The sequence below is a fragment of the Camelus bactrianus genome, chromosome 7 (assembly GCF_048773025.1).
Source record: "Camelus bactrianus isolate YW-2024 breed Bactrian camel chromosome 7, ASM4877302v1, whole genome shotgun sequence".
NCBI lineage: Eukaryota > Metazoa > Chordata > Mammalia > Artiodactyla > Camelidae > Camelus > Camelus bactrianus.
Window position 1 is genome coordinate 59,066,217 of NC_133545.1, and position 26,695 is coordinate 59,092,911.

The following is a 26,695-nucleotide window of genomic DNA, read 5'->3' on the forward strand; positions in this document are numbered from 1 at the left end:
CGCTGGCCTTAAAACAAAGTTTTTGGGCCTTGGTGTCTTAACTACCACAGTATCAGCAAAAGTTGCTACTTTGAATGCCGGGATACCCAGTGCGTGTGCCCCCAGAGTGTAGGTGGGAAGCCGCGGCCAGGCCGAGTGCCAGCTGTGCATTGAGCCATAATGACTATAATGTGATAAGAAATGGGACCGTATTGTGATCAGACTTGGGTTCCTTTTAACTTAGCTCTCCCTTTAGCGCTCCCTCTTCCTCCCACTGCCTATTTAAGGAAAGGAAGAGAAGGGGGAGTGGGGTCAACCTAGAAAAGAAGCAGGATAAAGCAAGAAAGTCGATGCTCTGCACCTTCAGAGACACACCCAGATCTGGAGGTCTCACCCAGCAGCCGCCTTCACACAAGTGGCTCGAGTTTGGCATGAGAGCCATCACTTAAGGAATTGAAACAAAGAAGTTAAATCCTTCCCTTCCACCCTGATCCTTTTTGTCTTGTGTAAAATGTGGGAGAGAGTGTCTTTTTTTTTTTTTTTTTTTTGGTCAGAGGGAAAAGTGAAACTTAGCATGGTCTAGACTAACTTAACATTGTAACACTGTTGTCGACTGTATCCTGAACTTCTAAATTTTGTACAAATTCTGCAGCTTCCAATCCCATCCTGCTAGGAATCTGCCTTCTCAGCAAGGTCGAAGGACATTGCTAGGAACACTTTATTTAGCATAAGTGTAATGTGCTTATTTCTCTCAACGTAATAACTTTTAAATCTGCAATAAATAAAAAGTACTGGGGCCGGGAAGGGGTGGACTATGTAAGGCCACCGATTCCTCTTGGTTTTGCCGGGAGGCACTTTGAACCATCCCTGCCATTGCTTTGGGGAAGCGATTTGTGTAATTAAATGACAGGATGTGTGTAAGGTGACTCAGTGAGCGCCAAGAACTTCTCCGAAGCAGAGGCCAGGAGTGCAAGCCTGATGCGGTTGGCAGTGTTTCCCTGACACCCTGTGGTGCTTCCCAGCCCGAACCTAGGGTATGAACAGCTGTGCTGACAAGGACAGCATGGGGTGAGGATGGACAGACAGCCAAGGCTCTGTTAACCTGAGCATCTAACTCAGAGAAGCCCAAGGCAGCCTGGGGTCTCAAGCAGGATACTGGGTCCAGGGTCAGGGGAGGGGCATTGTGGGGTCCAGTGACACACACCATCTTCTCCCTGTGCGCACCTGCGCTGAAGTTGCCCCCAATGAACAGTGCGACAATAGCTGTGGTTTTAAGGTGCTCAGGCAGGGAGTGGTGCATATGTGGCTGCTTTCCTAGGAGTTCCAGACCCGCCCATGCCCCCCAGCTCCTCTGCCAGTCTGTTTGGGCCAAAGTAGCTCCACAGCCAAAGTAAGACTAAACTAAGACTAAACACCACTAAAGTAGACGTTTTCTTCTTCAGTTGTAGGGGGGAGAGAGGAAGCAGTCATGAGAGGCCAGACAGTTCCACTCTGGATGTCAGATGGAGCTCCCAGGTTCCTGGTCTCCCAACTTCTGAAAGAAGATGCTGGGAGGGTCCAAATCAGGATCCAGCTCCTGGAGTTGCCTATATGAGGGGGAGTGGAAGTGGGAAGTGGTAAAGTGACTGGTGCTAAATTTCTAAACTCCCAGCTAGATCACCATTAGAGCAAGTGTGACACGTCATGAAAAGCAAACTCTGGATCCTGAGGACCCAGGGTTTGATTTCTGAGCCTTCTCTTGCTTTGCATATGAGCTAAAGATGTTTTCAGTGCAGGAAATAAAAGGACTGAAGGTACAGGAACCTGGACCTGGGGTATGGAAAAGCCAGCCCTGGGTGCCACCTCCATGGAGCCTGGAGAGGGAAATTTAAGGGCTTCCCAACTTTCCAAAAGGGCTTTTGTCTCTGTCTACTTCCCAGTGTTCTTGGGGTTCCTATTAGGTCTCTGAGGAATGACAGGTCATGCAGAGACCATCTACTTTACTAGGAGTCTTTGCCACTGAACACAGAGTTACAGACCCTCTATTCCAATGGCATCCCAAAAGACTAGAAATATTGAACAAAACATGGAGCTGCCCACTCCTCTTGGGGCCCAGCTATTTGGGAATTGTTAAGTTATTTGTGCTTAAGACAGTGATTTTTTTAAAGTCATTGTAGGGATTTGGGGTTGCAGGAACTCTCCCTGCCATTAAGTGTGCATTCTTGAGCATCCTTATCTAGCCCTTGTCTGAGAAATAACCTATCCCAGGCAAAGGGAGTGTTTGCTGCAAATTTGTCGTCTTTCCCCAAACCACAAATTTTCAACACACGTAAATTACAACTTGGTCCCCAGCACCCCACTAAAAATACTGTTCTCATCAGTTTCTTCTCACCTTTGTCCCACATCCCTGCTCCCCACCCCGCTTTGATTCCCCATTTCAATTTTAGTGTTCAATTCCAAATTCGCCCCTGGTGCAGCTCAAGGGGCGGGGAGGTGAGGAGCAAGGAAAGACGGTCCTCTACCTCATCCCCCAAACCTGTGCACTTCTGAGGCTGCTGACTGTAACACATTGTCTCCAGACAGTACAGAGCTGGGTGTTGGGGGTTCTGCGTTGTCTTTAATAGTCACTGAAAACAGACTGAGACCCTCCTCCCTCAACAAGCAACAACTCGCGCGCGCGCGCGCGCACACACACACACACACACACACACACAAACACACACACTCCCCCCTCCTCCATTTTTTCTCCCTCTTTTTTAAGCAATGCTTTGTTGTGCTAAAACTAGTTGGACGAGTTAGGGTGTTGCTGCTGCTCCCGAGGCCCTGGCCAATGGAACCCGATCCACCCCGCTGTGCGTAAGCGCGCAATTAAGGATTTAACCAAGGCAGTGCTGCGCCTCAGCCAGCAGTCAGCCTGCCGGAGACAGAGCCTCCACGACTCCCAGCCTCCTCCTCGCCGCCGCCGCTGCCGCCGCCTCCTCCTCCTCTCCTCCTCCTCCTCCTCTTCCTCCTCCCTCGCTCCCACAGCCATGTCTGCTTAGACCAGAGCAGCCCCACAGCCAACTCCGGCAGCAGCCGCCGCACAGCAGCAAGGACAGCCGACGCCGCCAGTGAGCGATGACAGGAGTGTTTGACAGAAGGGTCCCCAGCATCCGATCCGGCGACTTCCAAGCCCCGTTCCAGACGTCCGCAGCCATGCACCATCCGTCTCAGGAATCGCCAACTTTGCCTGAGTCGTCGGCTACCGATTCCGACTACTACAGCCCCGCGGGGGGAGCCCCGCACGGCTACTGTTCTCCTACCTCGGCTTCCTACGGCAAAGCGCTCAACCCCTACCAGTACCAGTACCATGGCGTGAACGGCTCCGCCGGCAGCTACCCCGCCAAAGCTTACGCCGACTACAGCTACGCCAGCCCCTACCACCAGTACGGCGGCGCCTATAACCGCGTCCCCAGCGCCACCAGCCAGCCAGGTAGGGAGATGGGGGGGGGGAGGGAACGGATTCCAGGAGACCCAGGATTCCGGAGGGGCGAGGTGGGGTGGGAGATACGGGGCCACGCCATCCACTGCCGTGGGGGCGCACCCGGCATAAGGGATTGGGGGCCTGGACTCTGCAACCAAGAGAGGTTCCCGGGCCAGCATTTTAGGGATTCTTAGTAGAAGAAGCCTTGGTAGCTCGGACCACCAGCGTCTCTCTTCTCCGGAACCTTCGGGGCTACCCCTCAGTCTCTGGATTCCCAGCTAGGCTGAAAAGGGGTAAGGGGCGGAGAGAGGAGAGAATCAAGCAGCTCGGATGGCGTTTGAGTAATAAACGAAAGGTTATTTGTTGTAATTTTCTGTAAGCGTGCTCGGTTGACACGAGTGGGAGTAGAAGGCTGCCTCAAAGGCTGTGGGGATTATCTGAGCGCAGCCGCGAGCCAGCGCCGCGTTGGTGCCCGGAGCGCGCCGGGCGGGGGCGGAGGCCGGGGAGCTGTAGCCCGCCCGAGGAAGAGCGCGCCTGAGAGCCTTGCGGTTTATTCAAGGCAGTTCCAAAAACAAAAAGCCATTTAAAAGTGGAGGAGGGTTGCTGAGGGGTCACGTTATCGGGGCGATTTTTTTTTCTTTCTCCGTAGGTGCCTAAAATCTGTTCCTCCTTCCCATCTCCTTTCTCGTCTGCCTTTAAACTTAGTCGGAGAGTTTTAAGAGGGTTAGTGAGCTTGGGCGGTAAGAGAGAGGCAAGAGGTCTCCTTGGAGAGGTTTTGCTGGTCAGGTTTGATCTCTTCCCACCAGCACATTAATAATCCTGCTAATATTAGCACTCCCTGGTCTGGTAGACTTGAGACCACAGCCCTCATCCTCCACCCTTCCTCTCCCAGGAGCTCGCCACACACACACACACACACACACACACACACACACACACACACACACACACACACACGCACTCCAAGGAGAGGTTCTCCGCCCATTCCAGAGATGGGCACTTTTGATAAGGTGGTACTTTTGGGAAAGGGGACTTATGGCCCCAGGGCACGTTTGTGAAACACGCATTCCAAGAGTCTTTTCCCCTGTCTACACTCATAACTCTGGTAAAGTCGTCCTGACCTGTCGCCCCTTTCCTACGAAAACACCCCACCACGGATTCCTTTTCAATCTGTGACTCTTACTAAACTTTAAAAGATTGCCCCCGGGTGTGGGGTGCTTTCGTCCCTCTCAGTATCTCTGTACTTCGTGCATAAATGAAAAAATTTTTTTCTTTTGGCCAAGAACTTATTAAGTCTATTTGTAAAAGAAACCAGACACATCTGTGCCCTCGCAGATCTGCAGGGAGATTATGGGGACTACATAATCGGCCTTCTGTCTGCAGCGGCCCGGACTGCTAGCTTCTGAATTGAAGGAGCACAGTTTGCTTGTGGGTCTTTGAACTTTGGAGACCTCGGCTAGCGTCTTCCCTGCCCATGCGTCTGGCCTCCTAACTCCTGCGGGCTCCCTAACAGACGCTGACATAAGGGGGGTCACGGCCCAGGGGCCTCCCCCTTGAATCCCCGGGAGGGGCTCTCCAGACTCACCCCAGGAACGTGGGTGAGCACAAGGGTGGAGATGAAAACGAGTCCGAGTGAAGCAGGAACCGCTGCAAGGGCTAAATCCCAAGAAGGGAGCTGTACTGTCCAAAGCGCTTTGCACAAGCCCAGGAGAACCTGAATGAACAGAGTAGGAAATTAATCAGGCTACCTGCTTTTTCCATGATTTGTTTGGGGTTGGGGGGAGGTTACTTCTCTGAGTCTCGTGAAGCAAAGGTGTTGATATGGGGAAAAGAGAGTGAAGGCTGCTTGGGAAGAAACTTGAGGACAGTATTTGAGAGGTCTGCAAAAGGGCCATCGTCTTCCGACAAGCTCTAACCCGGTCTATTTTGATTATTTAGAAAAAGAAGTGGCCGAGCCCGAGGTGAGGATGGTGAACGGCAAACCAAAGAAAGTTCGTAAACCCAGGACTATTTATTCCAGCTTTCAGCTGGCCGCGTTACAGAGAAGGTTTCAGAAGACTCAGTACCTCGCCTTGCCCGAACGCGCCGAGCTGGCCGCCTCACTGGGACTGACGCAAACACAGGTAAATCCCGCCGCAGCCGGGCCACCGCCCCGCCTCGCCTGCAAGCCTGGCTGGGCCGCGCGGTTCGGTCCCGACGGGCTGGAGCCGATTCTATAGCAGCTGGGAGAAACTCATAGACACTGACCCCACGCCCTTCCCTCCAGGAGTTAGGCCCGGTGTCGCCGACGTGCGACGGTGGGGCGGGATGGAGACGTCGTTCATCCCAAGAAGTTCCCCCTCCCCACTTCCGGCCTCCGGGGTCGAGGGACCAGTTTCCTAGGTTGGAAACAAGGGGAGGGTTATTTCTAGGACACTCTCGCAGTTTTGAGGAACTGTCTGGTTCTCTGCACAATGCAGAGCCTCTAGGGGTGAGCTGGGCCTGGAGACCAAGCGGTGGTCTCAGGCCGCGAAGGCCGGGAACGTCGCCTCGGGCCGGAAGAGTTGACGGGTCACGCCCGGCTCCTGTGGAGCTTTAGGCCGCAGCAGCTTGAGGGTCGCGAGGTGGGGGCGCTGTTGTACGGGGAAATCTGCCCTGGATTGTCTCATTCCCTTCACTCCCACTCCAACCCCGCTGGGGCCTGTGGAAGAATAAAGAACGTTCTCGGAGCCGAGGAGGGAGTGAAAGTAGTAGGGAGGAAGACCGGGAGACCGCTCCTTGCCCCCGACGCTCGCTCGCGCGTAGCCGGCCCCACTCCCCTTGCGCGCGTGGCTGGGGCGGTTGTTCTGGAGACGTTCGCGGCGCCGCGTTGCGTGCGCTTGGCGCAGGCCTACGTGTGCGCGCCCACCGCGGCGGACACTCGCGCCCTCCTCCCCTCCCCCAGCCCCAACAAAAGACAAAAGCTTTGGGGCCGTGCCCTCACAGCTGCCGGGGCGCCCTCTGGGGCTGGCGACCCAGGAGTTACCTCTGGCCCAGCCCCTTGACCGTAGACCGCGAGCTGCGGGGAGACGCCAGGGCCCGGCCTCCTGGGGTCCGGTGGTGCCTCTAGTCGCCGCCCTGAGGGAGGCGCGGGCAACCAGTGAGTGTCCCGGTAACGTGTGCCTTTGTTCCCCCACCCAGGTGAAAATCTGGTTTCAGAACAAAAGATCCAAGATCAAGAAGATCATGAAAAACGGGGAGATGCCCCCGGAGCACAGCCCCAGCTCCAGCGACCCCATGGCGTGTAACTCGCCGCAGTCTCCGGCGGTGTGGGAGCCCCAGGGCTCGTCCCGCTCGCTCAGCCACCACCCTCATGCCCACCCTCCGACCTCCAACCAGTCCCCCGCGTCCAGCTACCTGGAGAACTCGGCTTCATGGTACCCGAGCGCGGCCAGCTCAATCAATTCCCACCTGCCGCCGCCCGGCTCCTTACAACACCCACTGGCTCTGGCCTCCGGGACACTCTATTAGACAGGCCGCTTTCTCTTTCTCTCTTTTTTGGGACTACTGTGTTTTTGCTGTTTTAGAAAATTATTAAAGAAAAAAAAAAGAATTCATATGGGGAAGTTTGGAAAACGGAAACAAAAAAGATTCATGTGTAAAGCTTTTTTTGCATGTAAGTTATTGCATTTCAAAGGACCCCGCCCCCCTTTTTTTACAGACGAACTTTTTTTTGCGCAACTGTGGACACTATCAATGGTGCCTTGAAATCTATGACCTCAACTTTTCAAAAGACTTTTTTTCAATATTATTTTAACCGTGTAAATAAGTGTAGATAGAGGAATTAAACTGTATATTCTGGATAAATAAAATTATTTCGACCATGAAAGCAAAATGTTCCTAAAATATACTCCATTTGCACCCCCCTTATAATGGGCTAGTGACGTTTTGTGCAGGCAATTAAAGGAAGACAAACTCTGCAGAGATCCAACAAGGCAAAAAGGAAAACAGAAATTGGGGGCTCCTTAGTTGCAGAACTGTACATGTGTATATGTTGGATGCTGTACTTTATATGTCTATATACATATGTGGCCTGTTTATAGTACTGCCATATAATATATATTTAGGTGTTTTTTGGCCTAACCACAAAAACGTTTGGATAATTTTAAGTTTAACCCCAAATTGTTTCAGGTAGAAAGTAATGCTGGAATCTAAATACAGCCCTCCCACTATGTGTGTGAGGAAGAAAGCAGCAGAAATCCCTCAATAACCACTCTGAATTCTAAGCTCAAAGCAATTATGGGGGAGACTAACCCCCACCACCATCGGCCTCTGTGTATTGCCAGAGCAATTAGACAAATTACACTCCCTTCAAAGGGAGCTTCCAGAGATGAGAAAATGAAAAAAAGAAGAAAAAGAAATTTCCCCTTCTATTACATTTTTTAAAAATCTGAAATATGTGCAGTATGGCAAATGGTAGTGACTTGGACTCCTTAATGTATGATTATAAATTTATCTGAGCTCTTTCACAGAGGAAAGGATCACAGGACTTGAGAACAATGATGGACCTAAATCAGTAGGCCAAGCTGGGCATGGGGGTGGGGGGTAGCATTGGTTCTGCTAGGAGAAATTGTGGGGAAGAGGAAAGGAAGGAAAGCATTGTGGCCCCGTGTTGATTTCACTTCGTGTGAGATAATATTGCAAACATAAATTTATTTCCTTCATCCTCTTTACCACTCTGTTATTGTTTTTTTTTTTTTTTTCCGGAAGGCGCTCCCTCGCCTCTGCTTTTACGTAAAACAGTGGCAAAGCAGGTTCCAAACGGTGGGAAATAGAATCTGTTTGCAGAGATTTCTCTTGTGAAGCCTTCTTTGGGGCATAAAGAAAGGACTTGCAGCAACCCTGGCCTCTGTCCGTCCCTCTCGTCGCACTCCTGCATATAGACATCAACAGGGTGACCAAAGCTATAGCCTGGATCTAAGGCTGTGCTCTGGGGCCTGAACTGTAGTTTTCTGTTTGACTGTCCTTTAGTACTCCTGACTGTTTCCTTGGGATACCAAGGGAAATCGTTTGTTGGAAATTACAAGATGCATGAGATATATTTTACAGCTAGGAAGTCAGCAGCAATAAATTTGACAAAAGAGTCTTGGTGGGGGTGGTGGAGATTAGACCTAAAAAATTACATCCTGTCATCTGAGGATTTCTGAGAAGGTTCTTCCAGGGTTGGGAGACTAGACCTGAAAAGGCACGCTGTGTGCCCTGAGGGGAATTTACCTGTGTGTTCTCTCTGCTCTTTCTCTCTCCTTTGCTCTCCTCCCCATCTCCTTCCTTGTCTTCGCCTCTCCTTTCTAGCCTGCCAGTTTGGAAGGGCTAGGGCCTTGAGTGCATTCAGTGGTCCGTCGGGTCTTTAGGGGTACCCTGCCTGGTCCCGGGGAGGGAGCACTCCTCCCCTCCCACCCCAGAGTGTGGGCTCTTCGCGAAGCTTTCCCCCCATCTTGGTTCCCCTCCAGCCTTCCTTTCTCGGAAGAAGCTCCGTGTGGCGACGCGCTGCCTGGGAAAAGCCGTACGAAGCCCACTTTGCCTTCTGCGCAGGCAGAGAATAGGAGGATGAGGGGAAGAGGTAGAGGGATCCATTCCCTGCTTTTCATTCTCGGCGTGTAAGGATTTCGGGAGTTTCTATAACACCAAAAGCCAGCGCTTTATACCTGGCGAATCCGGCTTCGAGAAACCCCGCGCTCGCGGTTTTCTAGCGCCGGCTTCCTCTGCGCGGGCGCCCCTCGACGCCCCGGGGTGCGGGATCCGGAAGGTTGGAGGAGGCGCACCCACTGGTTGCCTGAGAGTGGCAAGAATGTGCTTGGAACGTACTCTCACCTTTCTACACACGGAGAGGGCAGGTATTTTTCCAGCGGTCCCCCTCATCTCCCCTCCTCCTTTCCTGTCTTTGAAAGGGGGATCCCTTCACTACCAACCCCCATCACCTGGCGCGACCAAGCGAAGGGAAGGGTGAGTTCGGACTCTTCTCGGAGAGAAGAGGGAAGCTCTTCTTTAATGACCACCCCGCCAGCCCCAGCCTTGACACTGCTTCTTGTTAAGGACACCAGAGCCTCGGTGAGAAGCGGGCAGGCATAACGCCGCGCGGACGGGCTGGGTTTCAGGATTCCTTCCCCTGAGCTAACCTAATTTCTTCCACTCGCAATGGCCTCTTCTCGCACGCGGTTTTTTTTTTTTTTTAACTTGGTCCGGGAGCCATGGACAAAAATATTCTGACAAACCAGTCTACAGCGGGTTTTCCCTGGCACCGCGGGGATTCTCCCGGGGGAATTTAACTCCCTGGAGTCCTGCGCCCAAGGATATAAAAATAACATCCTCAGCAAAGTCTAAAAATATCTATGTGATGTTCCTCTCGCTTGCCCTCCCTCCTACCCTCCCTTCTTCTCTCCATTGTTTATTCCTATATACCTAATGTAAACGTGTACCACTCCACAGCATAGCCCCGGGCTGTCGGACCCCAATCTCCTGACCTCTGCCTGCTCCTTCCGGTCCCCACGTGCCTTTCTCTCAGTCTAGTGCTCCCAAGATATCAAGCTCGTCCCGGGATTTAATTTTCATTTCTGTGGGCGTCTTCACCGCCCCCTCCCAAAGCCCCTATGCCCACCTTAAGACTTCTTCACAAATCTCAGGAGGCTAGGGGCAAGCTAGCAGGGCTAGTATGATTCTTTGGTTCCCTGCCTGCCTCCTGGGCCCTCCAGTAAAAGATCAGATAAATTGGCCTTTGTTTGAGGCTCATATTGGGCCAGGCGGATTTCTGCCCTTTTTCCCCCCTTTTTCCTGGCGGCCACCTCCTTGTGGAACAGGGGGCGGCCTGGGGAGCCGAGAGAAGCCGCATTCCTGTGGGTGCCAGGCGGCTCCAGGGCTGAGCCACAGGGCCTGAGACACACACACAGAGGAACCCGCAGACCTCGCTACCCTTGATCTCCCTTTCTCTCTCCCCCCTCCCGTTGGGGCACCCATCCGGGAGCCCATCCACCCACACTCGGATCCACCCAGGTCTCGGCCTCGGGCAGGAGCGTGTTGACCTGCACACCAACACACGCACACACACCCTCCTGATGACACAGGCACAGGCCAGGCCAGGCCAGGATTTCCCCGCCCATGCCAGCCCTCTCTCTCCCGCCCCTTATCCCACAATCCCAGACGCGCCGGCTGGCCTCCTTTGGCTTCTTTGATCCCACCGGACGCCCCACGGCTCGCGGCGTCCTGGCCGCGGCGTCCTGGGAGTCGCCCACAGCGCGCCAAGGCCAGGCGGTGCTCGCCTCCTCCCAGCAAGCCCTACGGCTTACTCCGGCCTTGACACCACTCAGTCTCCTGTGCTCCCCAGCCCGACGCGCGAGGGATGCCTCCTGGAACACGGCCCCCTGCTCCTCTCCCGCCCCCTAGAGCTTCCTTTTATTCGAAGTGAGGGACCTTTAGGGATACCCAGCCACCACCCCCTCCCCGCCCCATCCCGCAACCCCTTGGATCGCGCGCCTCCCACTGGCCGCTGGGATCTCGCCAACCCTGAGCTCTCCAGCCCTCCTCGGAGACCCGCCCTGAGGGCAGACGCCCTCCAGCACCTCTGGGAAGCGCGCCACGCCGGCGGATCCGCCTGCGGTCACCCCTCTCCTCCACCCTTAAGCACCCCCTCCCACAGCAGCTGGGTGGAGGCTCCCGCCTCCCAGGAGATCGGGGAGGGGGCGCTGCGGCTTACTCCCGCCCTCCGCTCGCGCTCTCAGGTCGCCTGCGAGTGTTGCACGCTGTACTTGTTTTTTTCAGAGTCACAGCGAACTCTGGGCCTCGAAAACAGCCCGAATAGTGGTAGCACATATGGGATTGGCTAAATATTTTTCTACGCAGTCCTGTCCGCCACCCCCACCTCCGCCCCACCCGCGTTTTCTTTTGCATCTGACAAGCCTTAGGTTCCCCTGTGGTACAGGACAGAAAGCACACATTGTATCTACTGCGGAGAGGCGGGGGGGGGGGGGTTGCTTCCCTTTCAATCATCCTGGGTTGCCGGCTGTAATGTAATAACCTGTTTTATATGTCGAGTTCTAACAGTAAAGATAGGAACCGAGGGAATTTACCTGAATCTCTCTGTAAAAGAGAAGAGAGTCCTGTTTTGCAGCAATTAAATGTTTCTGCTCTTTTGTTCGCTGGGACTTTGTATTTACTTCTGATTTATGGGGATCCGAAGGAGTCTCTTTGCCAAAAGAGTACGTATTATTGAGTCTGTTCCACATCCTAAACCAAGATTTATATAAAACCGTGAAATACCACACATTACGACCTTTCGCCGCAGGAAGGAAAAAAAAAATGACTTCATCACACCATTCTACACACACACACACACACACACACACAGCCTCCAAGTTTCAGTAACGATTCTCTGTCAAATCTCCACCATGTGCAGTGTAATTTTTTTAATTGGGAGGGGGTGAAGGGCGGTAAACAGTCCCCAAGCTATATTTTATTTTAAAGCATCCCCCCCCCCCCCTTGCAAAGCCGAGAAGATAGAAATCTGTCACTGGAAGCTTGTTGTCATACAAGGACTAATTCTGCCACTTGTCATTTGCAAGGTGGGAGAAGAGGGCGGGGGGGGGGGAAGAGACAGGATATGGACTCAACTTTCATCTATAAACAAGGGTCACTAAACAGGGGACGTTTCATTATTGCCCTTAAATTCATGGGAGCCAGGAAGCCTGCTTGCCACCCTGCGGGGTGGCCCTGGCTGGGCAGCTCCAGGGTCTGTGAGGTAGTGGGAGGGGGCAGAATCATCACACACTGTCCTAGGGGCTGGAAAAGATGCCCAGGAAGTTCTCTGTGCTCATGGTGGAAAAATTGAGCTCCTGGGAATACAAGAGAAGTTTAGGAATCCCTGACCAGGATGTCCTTACCAGGAACCAGAACTGGACTCCAGAAGTCTCAGCCTGGGTGGGGTTCATTCTCCAGGAGGCAGCAGCTGGAACCCAGGGCTTGCTTTCACGCTGGAACCAGCACAGTGCTCCAGCCTCTCTTCAGACTCTCTTGCTGTAATTCTCCAACTCCCTCTCTCTTTGGTCCCTCCACAGTTTAAGGAGACTGACCTTGATATTTTACAACCATATCTTGAGGCAAGGACAGTCCTTTATCAAAAATACTGGACTTTCTGGAATACAGAAAGAAGTACATCAGTGACTTGAAGCAAAATAGGCAACTGGGCTGATTTACATGAGAAGGGGTGTGTTAATTAATAAAAGTTAATGATAGGATTAAAGGCAAAAGCCAGCCAAGCCGAGTGAAAGGACAGCTTCCAGGCCAGCTTTATTTGATTAGCAGCAATTAATATATTTTCTGCTAATATCCTTTAGGACTCCGAATAACTTGTTCACTGTGAAAGAGAAGGAGATGGAGTTCAGGAACACTTACCAACACCTGGGGCATTTTTCTCTGATGACAAGAGGGACTGCAAATTCATTTAAGAAAATGTTCATAAACAAATGACAGGCACACTCTGAGGCCGCCTTGGTGGAAACAATGGTGAAACTGACAAATGCTCTTTGCTTGGGGGAGGGGCACTTCTTTAAAACAAGGATAATGCTTTAGGAGAGAAAAGGGGAAAAAAGACAGGTTTTAAAAAAAAGAAAGAAAAAGAAAAATTATTTCAGACTCCAGGCAGCAGCAGATGTAGCAGCCCTTGCAAACACATCAGTCCTACACATATTGAGGATTTGGACACGTAATGCTTCAGACCACTGATTTGCTATTTTCTTAATTCCCACTCTTCTTTTCCCATATGAATCAAACAGTCTTTTGTCCTTCAGGGTTTGATTTGATCGCTACTGTTCACATTTCACTTTTGTATTTTTCCTCTTCCTATACCATTACTCATTGAGTGCCCTGTGAAATTACAATCGTACATTTTCTACTCAGCAACCCATTTGCAGTGCAAAAATAGGGTCTAAATAATGGCTGAATTAGCCCTACTGGACAGTTTCAGATGTAACACTCTGTAATAATTATATTGCAGGCTGGATTAGGATGCTATTATCATAATCTGGACGTTTACAATTATCTGTAATTTGCAAAGATGCGCCAGGTCTTGATTACAGCATTTTTTTTTTTTGTATCACGCTAACCATCACTAAACAGTGACAGTAATAACAGCTAATTTTGCTGGCAATATAAGAGGTGCTGGGGTGTGCAAACAATTTCACACCTGGATGTGCTCACTCAACCAAGAATATAGAGAAAGAGCTTCTGCCCTGAGACTCAGAAAAATATTCTCCTCTGCTTCTGTTCAGTATAGATTTCTAGACCCTGATCATTGCTAAAGAGATATTCACTGGGGGTAAGTTTTTATTTCTTGCATACTTCAAGACACAGTTCATATTTCTCTTCTCACACTTTCCAAGCTGTATGTGTTGCTATTGTAATTTATTATGGATTGAAACCTTAGAGACGATTTTCAATTCTAACCTTTTACCCACCTTAACAATAAAGGGTTTGTCGTTCTGGTGAGTAAAAGGATTCGGGAAAGAAAGGGATCCTTAAGAACTCGATTTGTCTTTCTTGCTTTCTGTGCTGTTGATATTTGGTGCAGCTTGTGACCGGAGACTGAGGAATGCACCAGGTTTCTGTAAGGTGTGGAGGGAGCCAACTGGAGATGCCAAGCTAAAATCTATTTGAAAAATTGTCACTCAAAGCTAGTCCTAGGCGAATCCATTGAGGTCTTTACATATGGCGATGAAGAATTTGGGGGCATCGAAAGAGCAAACGGAGCTCGGGACAAGTTCTCCTTTAGCATCACAGGTATGCGGACATTGGCAAGGGCAGGTGTAGCCTGAATCTCTCAACTTTATAGCCCCTTTGACGCCTTCCTCTACTTGGGAGAAAGTTTCTGGAGTAACTGGCCTCTGAAACCCTTCAGGACTGCTTTACAGGGTCTTTGCCTCAAGCTGGTGGGGGGATAGTGGGGAAGGGGGGGATGCCGACCGTAGAACTATTGCCCGCGAGACCCAAACCCCGCGACCTTGCGGTTGGAGGGGCACGATTGGCTGAGACGCAAAACCGAGCTGCGGAGCCAGGGAACCAGTCTGATTTAGGAACGCACCAACGAAGACTCTCGCAAGAAGCGGTGCAGTTCCATCTATAGATGACGCTGTTTCCTGACCCTGTAGACACTGGAAGCAGCTACAGAGGTTAAGTGCAGGAGCCTGAGAAATCTTTGGCTCCCTCACCCCAGTTCAGAAAGGCTTTTCTCCAGGCAGCAGGAACCTTTGGACTAAATTGTGTTAAAAGATAATAAGATACTTATTGGCGCCGAGAAAAAAAAATTTTTCCCCTTCACCCTCACCCCCCGCAGCTATTTTTTTTTTTTTTTTTTTTTACTTGAAAAATATGGTCCGAAAGAGGCTCTAGAACTCGAACTCCGGAGAAGTTCGAACGTTGGGAGGCGTAGTAGGCACCGCGACTGGGCGCTGCCTTTAGCCCACGCCCCTCCTACCAATTCTTCTCTGGGGAATCAGTTTACTACGGGGTCAATACATTCTAAGGAGCGAAAATATTAACCCTTGAGGATCAGAGGACCCAGAAGAAGCCCAATTCCAAAGCCAGTTCTGGGAAAGACTCCTTGGCAGAATTTTTTGTTTAATTAAACTCATATTAAAAGATTGAGAGATGGAGGCAGGCGCATCATGACAACAGCTCCTATGTGTTAAAATGCATTTTCTGGGTTTCAGAATTCCATGCACTCACAGTGGTTTGGCATGTGTCTGGTGAATTTTTTTTTTTTTTAAGAAAAATTAGTGTTGGTTTCAATGTATGGTAGCTTTTTCTCTAACGTAATTTGAATAATTCAGCAAAGCCCTACTACCAGCTGTACTTCTGCAGCCTCTTCCATTCTTTTCAGCATTATAATTTTGGTTAATTTTCAATTTTAGGTCCTACGTCTCTGCAATTTGTGTATGAATAACAGAATAATTTCCCTCTTTTGTTTCGCCTTTCCTGTTCCTGAATCTAAATAAAGATGGCTTTTTAGTATTAAAAGTGGAAGAAAATTACAGGTAATTATCTTTGACGGTAAAAACGCTGTAATCAGCGGGCTACATGAAAAATTACTCTAATTATGGCTGCATTTAAGAGAATGGAAAAAAACCTTCTTGTGGATAAAAACCTTAAATTGTCCCCAATGTCTGCTTCAAATTGGATGGCACTGCAGCTGGAGGCTTTGTTCAGAATTGATCCTGGGGAGCTACGAACCCAAAGTTTCACAGTAGGAAGGGGGAAAAAAGAAAAGAAAACATTTTTCCTAATGTAACAATGCGAATGCTAGAAAATGACAAGACTGATCGGTTTTAAGCCATTCTGAAGACTGAGCGTGGAAGTTGCTCAACAAAAAAAGGAACGGGTATATTGGTAAGTAGTCTTTGCTTTGTGTCTAATTATAGTGACTGTCCTTTTGCACGACTGTATGTCGCTGTCATTATATGGAGCACTCTGAGTATCTCTATTGACTTCTGATAAATGGCTCAGTGGTTTCAAGGTTCATAATTTGAAGGATGCCCAGGTCTGTAGCCATTAATTCTCGCAGTATGGGGCTTCCTGCTTGTGTGACGAAAGGACTTTTCATTTTCATTATTTCTGTGCTTTCCACAAGATCGGAAGGATGTATTTCATCCAGGATCGTGCATTTTTTCTATCTAGTTAGCTTGCAAAGGGTTGTAGACATTAAGTAGTCATAATTGTGCATTTACTTTCTTTTTTCTCTTTTATTCTTTCCTCTTTTTTGTTAAAAAAAAAAAAACCTGCCTCCAAACAAAGACAAATACAGCTGTATTATTGTGGCTGAGGAAAGGGAAAGGAAAATGCTCAGTTTCAGCACTGGAAACTACTGGATGTCTAGAGGTTAACCTGGGGATAGAGCATTCCAATGATTTTTAAAAATAGATAAATATGCAGAAATTACAATAAAAATGTAATGTATAAAGGAAGCTGAGAGAGCATCCATGGTTAATGTACTTCAGACAAAGGCTAGTGCTGCAAACTGATATCTTTGCAGGCACTTGATGTTTATATACAGGGTTTCCCATATTAGGAAATAAGAATTCTTTTAAGAGTGATAGAAAATATACTGGGAGGGAGGGAGGAGGGGGTGGTGAGATAGAGACACACAGAGAGAAATATACAGGACACTCCCAGCATTTTGTGGCTTTTACTCCATATATGAAAGAAGACAAAAACATACAAAGTATATGTACAACTAAAATTCAACAATATATACAGAAATGTTTCTTGATATAAACGTCCCTATTAGCTTAGTGAATGCCACCAATTCACCTAGTAAAGATATCAAAGCAATAGAATGGCGATTTTGGTTGTTTCCTCTGTCTTTCCTGATTCCAGTTTAGGGTTTGAGGGTAGGGGTGGGGAAAGAGTGGTTTTGTTTTGTTTAAATCATCATTCTTGCTCATTGCATTTTGATAAAACATGCAGCGTTCCCTTTGTGGCAATGTTCTAATCTTACAGCCGATTTTTCCTTTTTCTTTAGAGAAGGGCTGTTATATGAGGGTGTTTTCCTTTTCTTTTCTTTCTTTCCTTGTTTGTCAGTCTGGGGTTGTAAATAAAAATGCAGGAGTCCGAAATGCTTCTCTTTCATCATGTAATGTCTTAAGTTCATTAAACAAGTAAAAACGCTGCCATGTTTGCGCAGATTCTTCTGGTGGGGGAAAATGTCTGTAAAAAAAAGTCATTTTGATGGATACTCCCAAAGAGGAGAAGCGGCTCGGAGCCTGGATCCCAAGGGGTGAGGGAAAATATCCTTACAGTGAGAGGTTTCATGAGCGCTGGTGTAGAAACCAGTCTCTCTCTCAATCTCTCTCTCTCCCACTCTCTCTGTTTCTAAGATGCAAGATCAATTACTGAGACTGCTCAAGGGAAAAGGCAGATGAGGAAAGGAAAGAAAAAAGAAAAGAAAGGTGGGAAGGAAGAAGACAAAAGAAAGAGTGAGAGAGAGAGACAGAGGGAAAGCAGGGGAGAGAGGGAGCCAGCACCCAGAACGTCTGGCCACACTTAAGAGTTCTCCAGAGCCTGCTCATTGGCTCGGTTTGACAGATGCCAGCAGGTCCCGGATTCTCTTTGCTTTGTTCAGACGTTTCCCTAGGGTATCGATTTCCCTCGGACAACTCACATCATCTGTGGTCTCTGCATCGTGTCCTGGTGTGGTGAGGAGTACCAATGCGAATAGCCGGGCATGTAGCTGTTGGGGGGCATACTGACGCCCTTGGCCGAGGCGGAAACGTCCCACACCGGAGGCAGCGCCGGCGAGCGCGGTGACAGGGCCGCCGAGCCCGGGAGAGGGTCGCTCTCGTGCGGGTTACTGCCCTGCTTCAGCAGTTTCTTAAACTTAGAACGTTTGTTCTGAAACCATATCTTCACCTGGAACGAAGAGCAGCAGTGATCACTAGGCCCAAAAAATATCGAGCTGGTGCCTATAGTGGGGTGGGGGACCCGCAAACACCAAGTCCTCAAGACCCCACCTTCCTCTACTTCTTTCTAGCCACCCCCTCTCTCCCTCTCCTCCACCCACCTTGTCCCCGTCATTTACTAGATACCTTGTCTGGACACCTAAAGTCATTGGAACTCTTCAGTTAGATGCAAGTCTAATTTTGACTCAATAATATAAACAAGAATAAAACGAGAATAAAGGCGAACGAGACAGCTGGGTTCAAAGTCTAAAGGAGGATTTTTAAAAGGAGAATTTTTCAGATCAAAGCCAACTGAACGCACTTCCTCCAATAGTCTGGCATCTCTGTGTATGTACTGTGAGCAAATGACTATGAACAGATTAAAGCTTGGATATTTATAACCAAATGGCTTGGGTATACCTAAGCATATATTGCACGTGGCACAGACTCTACACGGAGCATCTTTCTTCTGACATAAATATATCCCTATAATCCTGCAGGGATTAGGGACTGTACCTCACTCATTTCCTACTTTGTATGTTGTTTAGTCAAATTGTGATCATGATTGTTAGTGCAGTCACTGAATGTCAAAGTCTAGGTGGGAGCATATCTAAGCTAACATCCCACATCTCTTTAATTGAAGAAGGACATTCTAGGGTGCAGCTTCCTTTACTTTTAAAATTACTTAGGCTTATAAATCCTCTTTTTCAAGAGGAATACAAGTTACTGAGTAGCAGGAATCCTTTCATATTAAACCTATAATATTTCCAGTGGTAACATGGCAAGAGAAAGCAGGCTGAATTGAAAAGGAGAGCTTAAGGAGCATCTGTTCTAAGGCACCACACAATCATTCCCCAGCACAAGTCTCATAAAACCTGAAGTCCTCTTGCTGAAGATCACCCATTGTAGATGAGGCCTACCACCCCGCGCAGCTAAGTTAATCGACAAGGACAAAACCCACAGGTGATTGTAGCCTGGCTTTATGACCAGGGTCCTAATATACCCACACAAACCCCTTCCTGTGAAGTCTGAAATGCCCCATAAGTCTTTCAAATTAGTAAGACAGGAGAACTTCAGCAACTGTACTTAACTGAGGCTTCACCTGCTATAATGTGGGGGAGCATTTCTCTTTGATCTCTGGCTCTGCCATTGCTCCCAAGTTCTGTGCTCCAGGGGGGTACCTCAGCCTGGACCAGCCAGTCACCCAGGATGATTTAAGTACTGAGTTTAGGGCAATTTTCTGAAAAGCCCTCCTCACCCATCCTAGGATGGATAGTTTGCACCTTGGTCCCTCTACTAAATTCTATTGGTGCCTATGCCTGCCTGGCTTAACTCGCCTTTTCACTTCATAATACTTTCTTTCAATGTCAATGAGTTGAAATTCTTATTAAACACCAGGACCCACAAAAGGATCCTTAGAAAACATGAGTTTTATTCTGCCTCTTGGCCTGAACATCTTTTTCTATTTCTCCTACATGTTTGTTCTTTTTCATGTTGTTCTACTCTGGAATAGGACTTGATTAGATTGTACATTTGGTCCTCAAAGGACACTAGGCTGGGGTGGGGTCGCTGAGGGCTGAGAGGATGTGCAAATCAAACCCAGTATTCAATACCAGGTCATGTATTCCAAACTGTTGTCCTGGGAAAGTGCATAACTGGAGCAAAAGCATTTGTCATTAAGCTCCTTCCATCCTTGGTTGACTAGGCCAGTAATTCCTCCTGATGTGTTCCCTGCCCATCTGCAAGTGGGGTCAGCATTTCAGGGAAACTTAGGCTTCTTGGGCATTACCTGTGTTTGTGTCAGTCCTAAGGAAGCTGCCAGTTCAGCTCTCTCGGGAAGAGCCAGGTACTGAGTCTGCTGAAAGCGATGGTTTAAAGCCTGGAGCTGCAGGCTGGAATAAATGGTCCGAGGCTTCCGAATCTTTTTCCCTTTTCCATTGAACCTGATTTCCCCGTTTTCAATCACTGTGGTTTTTTGTTGATCTGCAAGCAAAGGATACAGAGGAGAGGTCACCTGTGAGGCTACTGCTGCAGTCTCCCTGAGCTTGGTCTGGCTTGCTCCAGGTCTCCCCAAAGCCCAACATGGGTTTCCTGAACGCGTCCCCACGCCACCTCGACCTCTCTGGGTTCACCGTGACCGGCTGCTCCCAGTGGTTGCAAAAGCTTCTTTCCGACCCTGACTCTGGCTCTAATAATCCGCAGTGGCTGGACTGACGGAGCGCCCTGGGCCCCGGGGCAAACAGCCTAGGTCGGCCGCAGCGGAGGCGGTGCCGGCTGCTCTCTGGGGCTCGCGGCGCCGCGGGGCGGCTGCTCTCTCTGCGGAGCAGGGCCCCTCGGCCTGGTTTTACAGTGCTTTAAGCTGTGCTTGAGCCACCCTAGTTTTTTGCGGCCAGTTGGCTTGATGTCACTAGTTCCAAGCTCAGTGCATCAGGATCCCTTGGCGTGTTCGAAAATGATTTTGCCGAGAGGAACCCCAAACAAAACACAACCAGCCGCTCAGACCGGCACCCGAGCAGGCTGAGTCTCACGCGGCAACTTTGTCCACCACGGGTGCTGAGCCCTCTGCTTCACCTCTGCGAACAAAGGAGCAGCCAACATTGTATCGAAAACCCAGAGGGAGGGGGCCCAGTTAGGGGTGACGGTGGGAGACACCTCAAAGCCCGCGGGAAAGAGCCCAATTGTCACCAGCTTAACCAGAGCCAGAGGCCACGCCAGCTTCCCTCCGGGTCACCGAAGAGCACCGGGCGCCTCAGGCAAAGCAGGCCACTGGCTGCCCAGATCAGGTTGGGGAGTAAGACACGGTGCCCAGTTCCGGCCCAGAAATGTCCCCAGTACTGCCAAAAGCGGGTCATAGCCCCGAAGGGAGGAGGGAGGCAAAGGGCTCACTGACCCAACGGGCTGGAGAGCTCAGTGGGGGCCAACTGGTTGAGCGAAGCCTTCACTGAGCCCGAGGAGCGGCCCGAGCCGCTCGCGGGAGAGGAGGGAACGAGGCAGGCGGAGCCGCGCTGAAGCCGAGGGTCCGCGGCGGCGGGAAGGGGCCCGACCGGGCGAGGCCGGCAGGCAGGCGCCAGGCGAGCGGGCGCGCACGAGGCCTGGCCGGGGGCGCGCCGGGCCGCCTGGGGGAGGGGGCCGGCGGAGGCCCGGGCGTTGAGGAAGTGAGCGGGGCGGGCCGGGTGGGGGGCAGCCGGGAGGCGGGAGAAGCGAGCTGCCCCAGCGGCCTCTCACCTGTGTCGTCCCCTCGCGTCTGGGCGGCCGCGCTGCTGTTGTGGTAGGACTGGAGGTAAGGGCTGTGCTGCGAGTGGCTCATGTAAGGGTAGGCGGCGAGCGAGCGGTGGTTGTAGGAGTTGCCGCCGCCCGACGCGTAGGGCGAGCCGTGGTGGTGGTGCTGGTGGTGGTGGTGGTGCGAGCCGGCCGCCGCCGCCGCCGCCGCTGCCGAGTGCAGGCAGTGCAGAGGGTAGTGCGCGCCTGCCATGGCCGGGGAGCTCTGCTGCGAGTGCGGCTGCGGTGGCGGCGGCGGCGGCGGCGGCGGCTGCTGTTGCTGCTGCTGCTGCTGCTGCTGCTGCTGTTGTTGCTGCTGCTGTTGTTGCCCGAACTCCATGAAGGCGGATTTGGACGAGTCCTGGCCTTCCAAGCCGTCAGCCATCGTAGTCATGGTCATCATCAAAACTTTGGGGGCTGGAGAAAGCCTTCTCCCGGGTTTCCTCCACCCTCCCCCACTTGGCTCGCGCCGCTCTCCCCTCTGCAGCCACCTTAGCTCTTGGGATCCTTGCAAAAAAATTAAAAAAATTTTTTTTTAAAAAGAGAGGGGGCGGAGGTGGTTCTCCCTCTCCCTCGCTCTTCTCTAATATATATATTTTTAATATAAAGAGATATAGTGAGCGGGGCCTTGTTAACTCAAAGGGAGGAGGAAGGGGGAGGGATGGGAGCGGAGAGGGGGGAGGGGGGAATCTGCTCTCCCCCCCTTCTTTTCCCCCCTTGGATTTTTTGGGGGCTGGTGCAGTTTAAGGCAGAGATTTTAAGGTGGATTCTGCGAAAGTTGCGCGTCTGCTTTCAGACTTGATGCAGACGCCACGAGTCGAATGGTTTGTCTCCAAAGGGCAGCGCCTCCCCATTGGTCAGTCGCCCCCTGACGTCACAGGCGCACGGCTTCTACTGGTGTGTGCGCCGCTCGCCGAGTTCTTCGCCTACCTTCGGCAACTCCAATCCCAGCCCCAAGCTGCAGCCAGGGGCCGCGCGGCTCTGCGCACTGGGCCTCCGGGGAGGGAGGTGCCTCCACCCCGCCGGTCGCCGACGCCTCCCGCCGCAGCTCGCGCCCCCAAACCCGGAGCCTCAGTTCCCAATACCGCAGCCTTGGAACAGTCTAACAGAGGGCTGCTCTCTCGCAGTCCCCTTGCACCCTAGCAGGCTGCCTGTGCTCTGAAGCAGTGCCCTCTGCATTTAAAGCAAGCCCCTCTCCGTTGACCTCCTCCCCCCGCCCCCAGTCCCACTGCAGTCCCGCGGGAGCGCCTTGTCACCTTGGATTTTTCTAGACCTACTTTACTGAAACCACATACGGAAGAAGAACCCCCACACCTGGGCCCCACCCCATGGGTAGGGGGAGGTAAAGAAAAAGAAAAATCAGACCCCATTCTGGCGAGTTTCCTGCCGTTTCAGGCCATATTTCCTATATATTGAACAGAAAAGGGGGAGAAATCGCTCTTTTTTTTTTACCCCCAGAACGCAGCAGCCTGTTCTGAAAGCGAATCGTTGGAGGACTGACAGTAATGCATTTTTTCCTATTGAAAACAGAAGCTACTGTAATGCTTTCAAATATATGCAAATGATACATGCGGTTAGTGGTTTGGCAAATCTTGATTACAATATAAACTACCCAAGTAAAAGTGCCTTCGTCCTAAATTTGTCTCTCGATTACAATTCCAATTGATTTTATTTTATTGTCAACATTGTTAATGATAAAAATAGAGTCGTTTTACAGTTATTTTTACTTTCTGGAAGGAGGCAATTAGAGTTCTAATCAGGAATACACAAAAATCTCCCATGATTAACTGCAGTACTTTGTTCAAATTGCTGCTATAAAATTCAGAACAATTTGCCTGTAATGATTATGGACTGGGTTTATTTTGGGAGGTGGAATAAAAGTGGATATAGCATAAATTATCCTCTAATTATACACCAGTGTCGCCTCAATTATCCTCTTATCAAAATGGTTGTCTAACTGCCGCATTTAGTTTCAATTCTCTCCTTTTTTTTCTATAAAAAGAACTTCATACCTTGTTATTATTAATCCATTTATTATTTGCAAGGGGATTTATATCCGCACATCCAGGTGGTAGAACCACTTCTCTTTCAAAGATGGACTGGGGAAAGACATTAAGTTCGGAGCAGCCCAGGGCTGCGGATCTAGCCTTCCTCCCAATAGTCTCCAGACCCACTTAGGTCGAGGCAGCCGAGCAGAGACAGAGGAACCCCAGCGCGCAGCTCTGGCCCGGCCACCCCACCAGGTAGGAGAGCTGGATCTGGGATCCGGCGCCGAGGAGGGCAGGCCGGGCAGCGCCCGGGTCCGGGTCCGGGTCCTGGGGCTGTGGGGAGGCACCAGGCGTCCGCACTGCCTGTGGATCGGGACTGGGTGGGCAAGACATGCAGACCCCCACGGGCTCGGCGCCAGCTCTCAGTATGGGAATTGATCCAAGCCGCGAGGCTTTGGCCACGCCGAGAAATGTACAATCTAACAACTACGGGTCAATGTGTCTAGAGTTTGCGGGGACGAATCTGGGTCTCCCTTTGGAAAAACTACGGACAGCTTTTTTACACCCTATTCGCTCGGGCTCCATAAGTTGTGCGACCCAAGGTACTTGAGAAATGGAGAATTTAGTGGTGCCGCTCGCCCCTGTAATTTCAGAAAAGGTGGCTGCAGACCCGGCAGCTCATACTCTATTTACATACAGCGCGAAGCTCCGCGGTAGCGGCTTGTGTTAATTGATTTTCCCAGCTCCCAGCCCTAGGTCTGAAGGCATGGCTAGGATAGTTTGCCTCCCCGCCCCCTTTCTTTCTTTCCTTCTTTCCTCCATTTTATCAGATGACCTGAAACTCGCTGCCCGTGGGTTTTCTCCAGGGTTCCCAAGGCAGCAGCGTCTACTCTCCCATCCACCCCTCCCTTTCCTAGCCCGCCGCGCTTAACTTCTTGAGCCTCGGGAGCCGGTTCAGTAACTCTGAATTCATTTTTAAGTGTCGTGCCTTGTTCCCCTCCTTTTAACAAGAGGTGCACTTTAACACGCGAACCAGTAACCCAATCCACGTGTTTACAAATCGGCAGTGAATTAAAACAACAACAAAAAGACTTCAAGAAAAATGAAAGGTGGGCTGGTGTGTGTGTGTGTGTGTGTGTGTGTGTGTGTGTGTGTGTGTGTGTGTGTGTGTGTGTGTGTAGATGTGTATAGGATGTGTATCCGTGTGCGGGGAAGAGAAGGGAAAGTCAGAAGAGAATGCCCCCCCCCCCGCCCCCCGGAGTGCTCTGTGTGCTCCCGGGCTGCGCGCCGAGCTTGTTTGTAATGTCCTCAAACCCAGCAGGTAGACGTGGCAGTTTTATTGCTTTATACCCTGCAGCTTGCTGTTAACACGGTGAAGGTATCCCCACCCCCCGGCCCCTGCCCGGTGCGGATGAGTATCTCTGTGCTCGCAGGTGCACTGCTTTCTTCGCGGGCTTCCCCCAACTCTGGTCGCACCCTGAACCAGGCGGGTTGAAGCTGGGTCCGGAAAGGTCCCGTACTGAGCACCAGATCCAGAGCGTAGCAGCCTGTATTTGCAAAGGTGTTTTCTCCTCGCCCTTCTTGTTTGCTTTATTTCTGAGGAAGCCCAGAAGTCTGGAATTGCCCGAGTAGTAGCTACAGGGCTCTCATCCCTCCCCCGTTAGATAGCGGATGAAGTCTCAGCACTGTGTTCTGGAGGAGCAAGTGTGCAGCTGCATCGAGGTAGCAGTTAGTGCGTAAGGTAAAGGCACTGTTAGGACCTGCTGAGAGACCCAGATTGGGCTCAGACAGTCAGAGGCTGGGGAACAAAGCGAGCAGAGGGTCCCTCTCTGCTTGGTAGAGGTATCTGTGCGCGCTTGCAGTGTAGAACCCAAACTTCAGACTTGAGTGCCTGGCTTTCCGTCTAGTCCGGGAGGAAATAGCTAGCCTGGCCTCACACGGAGCTCCAAGGTGGCGAGCGGCGAGTGCCTGCCACGTGTGGCCTCTGCCATCAGCCTGGGTGTGAGGAGTTTGGCGCTCAGTGGCTGGCTGCGGCAGGGGCTGCTGCCCGTGGTCACTTCTCTCTAAATGAACCCCGTATTTGGGCTTCCAAGTCCTTCGCCCAGTGTCATGGGCATTGGTAATGAGCGGAGGCGAATCGTCCTCGGTTTGTTCAGCCCGAGGTCCAGCCCGCACCTTCAGAGGAAAGAACTCGGGGATTCTTCAGGGTTTCAAAGTGAAAGCCCAGACCTCAGGGACTCCAGGCCCCTGTACCCAGCTTGCCGCCTGCCGGAACCTGGCTCCTACCTCTTTGTCTTGCCTGCTGGGGAACCCAGGCCAGCCCTTGGGGGTGGGAGGAGGAGGGCAGGCAGGCCTAAGAAGTCTTTATCATTCAAAGTAGAAGTAAAGCCATCAATCTGGAGGAGTCAGAGGCCTAAGGCTCTTTTAGTGCCCACAGTAGGGGAGGGTCATATTCACTAAGTTTTAAGAGGCAGGATTTGAGGCCTAGACTGCTTTTTGCTTTTTAAGATGTTGGAGTGTTAGGGCTTGTATTCTGGTTGTCACTGTTATTTAGAGACAAATACCAACTGATTGCCAACACGCGATGTAACAGGTCAGCGTGCCCACAGCCACACTGGAGGAGTGGGCTCTTTGGGTAAGAAAGTCCTATGCTGTTCTAGCCATTGACTGGTGATTACGAGCAGCATGCAGAAGCCAGGGAATAGGTTGGGTGTGGGTGGAGGGTTTGCAGCCTCTGCGGGCTGTAGAAGTACATTCAAGCCAGGCAGGGCCTGGCTGGGTTTGGTTGCTAAGTTGGGCTCAGTTATCACGTTAATTCTAAAGAAATTAGACCTGGATAAATAGCCTTTGAATTCAAAGAAATAACTTGGTATTGATTTACATGGCCATGCTAAGAACCCTCTTCTCAACAGGAGACATTGGTGGAAAAAATTCCTGCTAGTCTTTTCCCCATTCAATGTAAAATTCTGTTTGTGTACTGTATAGGAAAAGGGTGCTTGATATCCTGGAAACCCAGGCACTTTTTTTCTCCTCCCCCAACACATGCACCTGGGAAAGCTTGGGGGGAACATGAGAGCTGCCTTTTTTCCTTTCCTAGCCCAGGCCAGTGATGGTATCTTCAGGAGTAGCCAAAAGTATCAGACTTTGCAGGAAAGCACTGAGATGGTGGCATTGTTTTCTCTAGTGATAAAACTATAATGCAATATTAACACCCTCCCTTATTAGGCTCTCCAAAATGCAGCTAAAACAGTAGGTCCTGTCAACTCCTCACCCAGAAAGAAAGAGGCTCACTGAAATCTGGGACAATATCTCTCTCATTTATCCAATCCTGGGCCCAAGAATGGGTAGCTCAGAAACCCCAAAATGGATGGCACGGGCCCACCAGGGCCAGTGAAACCTACTGAGGGCTTAATAGACTTTTTCTAGACTGTCCGATTTGGAGAATATTAACTAAGCATGTTCCAATTTAGAGGCTCCTGTTCCAGGTCTTTTCAAACCTGGAATCCAGGGGAGTTATGAAAATGAAGCCAACTAGATTTTCAAATTCAACATCTTTTGCCTCTCCTTGACCCCATTTCCAGACTGTTTGATCC

At 50.7% G+C, this 26,695-nt stretch overlaps 2 protein-coding genes across 2 annotated transcripts; one reads left to right on the forward strand and one right to left on the reverse strand.

Moving 5' to 3' along the window:
* Positions 1-2,871: 2,871 nt before the first annotated feature.
* DLX5 (distal-less homeobox 5) lies at positions 2,872-8,278 on the forward strand. The gene is made up of 3 exons (XM_010972348.2): positions 2,872-3,430; positions 5,360-5,544; positions 6,581-8,278. Exons 1-3 carry the CDS (start codon positions 3,076-3,078, stop codon positions 6,908-6,910), a joined length of 870 nt encoding a protein of 289 aa, XP_010970650.2. The 5' UTR covers positions 2,872-3,075; the 3' UTR covers positions 6,911-8,278.
* Positions 8,279-16,417: 8,139 nt separating this feature from the next.
* On the reverse strand, positions 16,418-21,587 carry DLX6 (distal-less homeobox 6). The gene is made up of 3 exons (XM_074367456.1): positions 21,082-21,587; positions 19,646-19,839; positions 16,418-17,827 (listed from the first exon to the last, which is right to left on the reverse strand). The coding sequence occupies exons 1-3, from the start codon at positions 21,515-21,517 to the stop codon at positions 17,576-17,578; spliced, it is 882 nt and encodes a 293-aa protein (XP_074223557.1). The 5' UTR covers positions 21,518-21,587; the 3' UTR covers positions 16,418-17,575.
* Positions 21,588-26,695: the final 5,108 nt, after the last annotated feature.